Source organism: Rutidosis leptorrhynchoides, chromosome 6 (assembly GCF_046630445.1).
Source record: "Rutidosis leptorrhynchoides isolate AG116_Rl617_1_P2 chromosome 6, CSIRO_AGI_Rlap_v1, whole genome shotgun sequence".
NCBI classification, from domain to species: Eukaryota; Viridiplantae; Streptophyta; class Magnoliopsida; order Asterales; family Asteraceae; genus Rutidosis; species Rutidosis leptorrhynchoides.
The window spans coordinates 389,873,021-389,879,008 of NC_092338.1; the positions used below are offsets into that span (position 1 = coordinate 389,873,021).

Sequence of the window (5,988 nt, forward strand, 5' to 3'; positions counted from 1 at the left end):
TTCACTATTTGGTGTATAATGGAGGGACCAACGGCAGAAAAAAGTCTTTATTATACCAAACTAGGTTTGAGCTCGTGCGTTGCACGGCTACTTAAAATCTGTTTGAAAATTAGTTATATATATATATATATATATATATATATATATATATATATATATATATATATATATATATATATATATATATAAATTTTCTCTACGGACCTTGATTCACAATAATGACATATAAATGAATAACGATAACAAATGAATATGAATATGAAATTAGTTATCTTATTTCTAACAACGTTTTAAATGCTTTTGATGACTTGAAAGGTATGGTTTTGGCTCGGGGGCATTCGGATCACTCGCCTATTCTTCTTTTCCAAGATAAGGTTGATTTCGGACCAACATACTTTAAAATTTTCGATTCGTGGTTTGCTCATCATGATTTTGATGTTACGGTTCGTAAAGCATGGGATTCTGTTAATGTCAACAAGGATGTAGATATTGTGGCTAAGTTTCGTTTAATGAAGTCGCATTTGAGAATTTGGATATGTTCTTCAAGATCTAGTGAAGCTACTCGTTTGAAGGAAATTACAAGTAAAATTGATGAACTTGACATCATAATAGATTTTGGTACAGCAGGTAGTGTTATTATTGATACGCGAAATAGTTTGGCAGTGGAAAGAGATGAGCTTTCGAAGTTGGCCGACCTTGATTCTATTCAGAAATCGTGTGTTAAGTGGGACGTTGAGGGCGACGAAAACTCCAAGTTTTTTCATGCATCTCTTAAACATAAACGTCACTCAAACATATTCAGGGGCTGTTAGTTGATGGCGTATGGATTGATGACCCAAATGATATTAAAGCTTGTTTCTTCGATTTTTTCTCGACTAAGTTTGATACGTTCAATTCGGGTGCTGTTTATGGTCAGGGACGAAGCATACTAGGGGCAGGGGAGGGCCCCGGTCACCCCAGCAAAATTTGGACTATGTAGCATTTTTCATATTTTGCTGAGTTTGATATATAAAAATTTGCAGTCTGGCCATCCCAATAAGATAACAACTCTTGTATTTTAAAGGGTCTGAAGAGTTGAGATTTTTAATTCACTTTCTTGTCTTCATTTCCAACAGAGCAACACTTGTATTTTTTAAATTATAAATTATAGCCTTTTTCTTTTTCGTAGTCTATGGCTAGATAACAAAGTCAAACCAAAGGTATCTTTATTTTTTTTATTTTCTTTATTATATACTCGTATATCATATCATAAATCATTATACTTGTGTAATGTTTGTTCCAAAAGTTATGTCTTTATAACACTCGACTCTTTTATTAATTGATTTAGGTTTAATATAATATTTTTATAAATAAACTGAATATTAGTATCTTGTTAAAGTGAATGTTTAACAAACAACGTTTTTTTGCTTTAAATTAAATGTATTGATTAATTTAATGATTAATTAAACTACTAGAATAATTATATTTTCTTTAGTAGCTGAAAAGTCATAAACGAAAAAAAATAACTTCGTTTTCTAAGAGATAATTCGGTGACATAATAGATGATGCAATTCAGGAAAATAAACGTTTCAAGTTTTCGAGGATGAACACGAAACTCAACACCATAATCAACCAAATGAGCATTATGGTGAAACTCAAAGGCCAAATGATGTTGACACTACATGTTTTGGTTGATTTAACTCGGCCACCCTCGTATTTTACTTCAAGCTCCGTCCCTATTTATGGTAGTATCGAACCACATTACAAGCTTTCTAGTGATGAAGCTAATTTTCTTGAAATAGAGCTGGATGATACGGAGATAAAAGTTGCGGTGTGGGATTGTGGTAGCTCTAAAGCACCGTGCCCGGACGGTATTTCTTTTCAATTTATTAAACATTTTTGGGACATTTTTCATTTTGATATTTGCAGGGATATTAAAGAATTCTTTTCGTCTTGTATTATGCCTCGTGGTGCGAATTCTGCATTTTTTTCCCTTATTCCTAAAGTCACTAATCTGGTTCTGGTTACAGATTTTCGTCCTATTTCTTTAGTTGGTTTTTTCTACAAGATTGTTACGAAAATCCTAACTAATAGATTGCTCACAGTCATTGACAAAATCATTTCTCCAGTTCAAACGGCTTTCATTTATGGTAGACAGATTTTAGATGGCCCGTTAATGTTAAGTGAGATTATTTCTTGGTTCAAGAAAAGAAATAAAAAGATGTCACTGTTTAAAGTGGACTTCGATAAAGCGTATGATTCCGTTAACTGGGATTATTTATTGTTCATGCTTTCTTCTATGGGCTTCGGTACTAAATGGTGTGACTGGATTAAGGGGTGTCTTTTCTCAGCTAAAACTTCGGTATTGATCAATGGTATTCCGACTCGCGAATTTATGCTAAAAAGAGGGTTAAGACAAGGAGATCCGCTTAGTCCGTTTCTTTTCATTATTGTAATGGAGGGGCTGCATTTAGCCTTTTCAAAAGCCATGGAGACTAATTTTATTTGCGGTATTAAGGTGGGGGAAGATCGAATTCATCTATCTCATTTTATATATGCGGATGATCTTATTATTTTTTTCAGATTGGAGCACTAGAGAGCTAAACAGGATTTTACTCATTTTGAAGGGGTTCTACTTGGTTTCCGCTTTACGGATTAATGTTGCTAAATCTCATATTTTTGGCATTAGGGTTGAGAACACCGAGATTACTTCGTTTGTTGCGGCTGCGGGTACTAGTGTGGGATCCTTTCCTACTACTTATCTTGGTCTTCCAATAGGATCCAATATGAAACTTATCTCTAATTGGAATAACTTGGTTAATAAGTATCGAGCTAAATTATCTTCTTGGAAGGCGGGTTTAATTTCCTCCGGTGTTCGGTTAACGTTGGTTAAATCCGTGATGGGTAGCCTTGGTATTTATCTTATGTCTATGTTTAAATGCCCAGAAACGGTTTTGAAACGTCTTGAATCGATTAGGGCGAGATTTTTTGGTGTGGCGACATTGATTCAGAGAAGATGTCGTGGGTTAAATGGGACAAAATTTTAGGTCCATTCGACCGTGGTGGACTTAATATTGGTAGTCTAAAAGCTTTTAACTTGGCATTGATCTATAAATGGCGTTGGAGATTTTTAACAAATTCGAATGACATGTGGGTGGCCCTTATTAAATCGATACATGGTCCTTTATTTGAGAAAACAGGCTCGCATACTAGTACTTGGACATCTATAGTTGCAAATTGTTCCAATATTTCTACTGAAGGCTTATTACCGTCAGATTGTATTAAAATGAAGATTGGTATTGGTAGAAATATTAGATTTTGGCATGATTTTTGGTGTGGTAATTCGACTCTCAAGTCTCATTTTAATCGCCTCTATCATTTGGATCTAAATAAGCTCGTTGTCTTGGCTGATAAACATGTGGAAGGCGCATGGCATTGGCAATGGGCGAGAGATATTACTGGTGGTCGAAATGCTCAGCTATTTGATGATCTCCTAGTCGAAATTGGTAACTGCTCGTTTAATGATCAACCTGATTCCTGGTCTTGCTCTTTGTCCGATGAGGGAGAGTTCTCGGTAAAGGATGCTAGAATCGCTATAGACAGCATCTTACTGCCACATTCTAACATGTGCACGTTGTGGTTCAAGTTTATCCCAAGGAAAGTTAATATTTTTTTGTGGCGTTTAAGATTGGATTCTCTTCCCGTTCGTTGGAACCTTTCCGCTAAAGGGATAGAGATTGATTCTATCGTGTGCCCGTTGTGCAACAATGGTATTGAGACTAATAATCATCTCTTCTTTGATTGTGTTTTCGCGAAGGAGATTTGGCTTAAAATACGGGTGTGGCTAAATTGTAATTTTCCTCATTGCTCCTCGTGGGATTCGTTTATTTCTTGGTTAGAAGGTATCCGATTACAAGCTTTTCAAAAGGATCGGATCATCGCGGTTGTGGTTACGCTTCTATGGGTTATTTGGCGGTATCGTAATGGAGTTGTTTTTAATTCTTTTTGTAGTAAAAGTAGTTTTTTTTATCTTATTAGATTGTATTCGTTTCGTTGGATAAAACATAGAAGTCACTTAGTTTCAAATTGGAACTCATGGTTGTCTATGCCGTTGTAATTATCCCTTAGCGTCTTGCTAGGGATCGTTATATATGATTCTTTGGCCGTTAAAAAAAAATAAATGAATATGTATCGTAAGTGGTCTATTAATTCCCTTTTACTAAACTCTTTGTGTGATCAGCCATGCCAAACCACAATAGTTGTGCCATAAAAAGAAAATGGACATTAATATTTACAATAGTAGTTATCACCAAAATATCACTGATCCTTCTACCAAAATAAGGGTACAACACGACAGAAGGCCGCTCACACCAGTTCAGTTGCAATCCGAATATACCAAATTTAACTTCTCAATTAACCAAGACAATTGGGAGATTGATTATAAACCAGAATTACAAAGGCCCAATCTAGGGGAAGAGGTTTTTAAATGGATCGTGGGCCAGGCTTGAGAAGTAGTTGTAAGTGAAGATGTTAGATTAAACATCAGGCCCAAATATGATTAGACTTGCAAAATTCAAGGATTAAAAAGGTACTCACAGTAATACAAAAAACAATTATTTGATATTTCATCTAGTTTTCTGCAAATTTTCAACAGATTTTAAGTACTTAGTTAGTAGTTTTATGGAGTACGTAATTTTTATTTTCGCTTTGAAATATTTTTAATTTATTTGTCGAAAGTCCCTTATCGAAAAGTTACGCCATAGTTTAAAAGTTACGGAGTGTCATTTACTCTACGTTCCTTAGGTTGTTTATAGCACATCGTCAAACTGACGCGCCGGATGAGCTTGACCATGTTTTACTAAAAGTTACGAAATTAACGAGCGTTAGTTGGGATCGTTAGTAAAAAAATGCGACGAAAATTGAAGGGTCACGGAACAAACCAACCAATAATAATCTTAATATTATTATATTTTTATTATTAATTTATTTTTTTCATTCAATTAACAATATGATTTTACCACATCACCTTACAAATATTTGACACAAAAAATTGATTTTTTTGAGTTAATGAAGGTTAATGACAGTTACAATCAAAAACCCATTTTTTCATCAAAAAATACAGAATTTACTTTTGACGTTACAATCAAGGTTAAAAATATTCATATAGTTGAAAAGTTATAGATAAACATCCATAATCCATAACAGATAATAATAATAATTTTAGTAATTACTAAAAGCAAAGCCTATATAAAACAATGAACTTTATTTAAATCTCATCTATATCTTCATCCCCATTCAATTAACTTTACATTATCAACATCTTGGCTTGATGGTATCCTTGGTTTCACTTAGGTGGGGCCAGGGCAAGGGGGAGAGTGAACTCAAGTTCGAGTCCCACTCTTTAAAAATACCCGAGGTAGGCTTACTTACCATAAGCCGGGTTGCCCCGTGGGAAGGTTTTACCGACCTATTCAGGACTCAGATCTGACCCGTCTGCCCCTCGGGATGGTTTAAGGTTTGGATCCCTGTAATATGGTTCGGGTTTCCTGCCCGAACGTGTGTGTGTGTGCAAATGATGAGTGTCGTTGAAATAAATGATACGCTGATGCAAGCTTGCCGTTCAAAAAAATAAATAAATAAATTCAATTAACTTTACTATCCAATAGTATATCTTTGAATTTAAATATTGTAATGCAATTATTTTTACTTTTTTATTTGACTTTTTTCTCCGTTGGTCCCTCTATTATACCCAAAATCGCTAACAGCGTCCCTTTGGTTTCTAATTTGGCCTTTCAAATCCTTTGTTTTTCCTAATTTGGCAATCCGCATCCCTTTGTCTAAATTCAGTTAAATAAGTCTGTTAAGTCATGACATGTGCCTTACATGTGAGGGTAAATCCGTCTTTTTACTCTTTTTTCTTCACTAAAAACGAGGGACCACCGGTGCAAAAATTCTTATAATTTATATATTTTTACTTTATAAATTCTTATAATTTATATATTTTTAATT

At 34.5% G+C, this 5,988-nt stretch overlaps 1 protein-coding gene across 1 annotated transcript; it reads left to right on the forward strand.

The window, feature by feature from the left end:
* The first annotated feature begins 317 nt into the window (after positions 1 to 317).
* LOC139854983 (uncharacterized) lies at positions 318 to 999 on the forward strand. Its single transcript, XM_071844250.1, has 2 exons — positions 318 to 807; positions 917 to 999. The coding sequence occupies exons 1-2, from the start codon at positions 318 to 320 to the stop codon at positions 997 to 999; spliced, it is 573 nt and encodes a 190-aa protein (XP_071700351.1).
* The last annotated feature ends 4,989 nt before the right edge of the window (positions 1,000 to 5,988 follow it).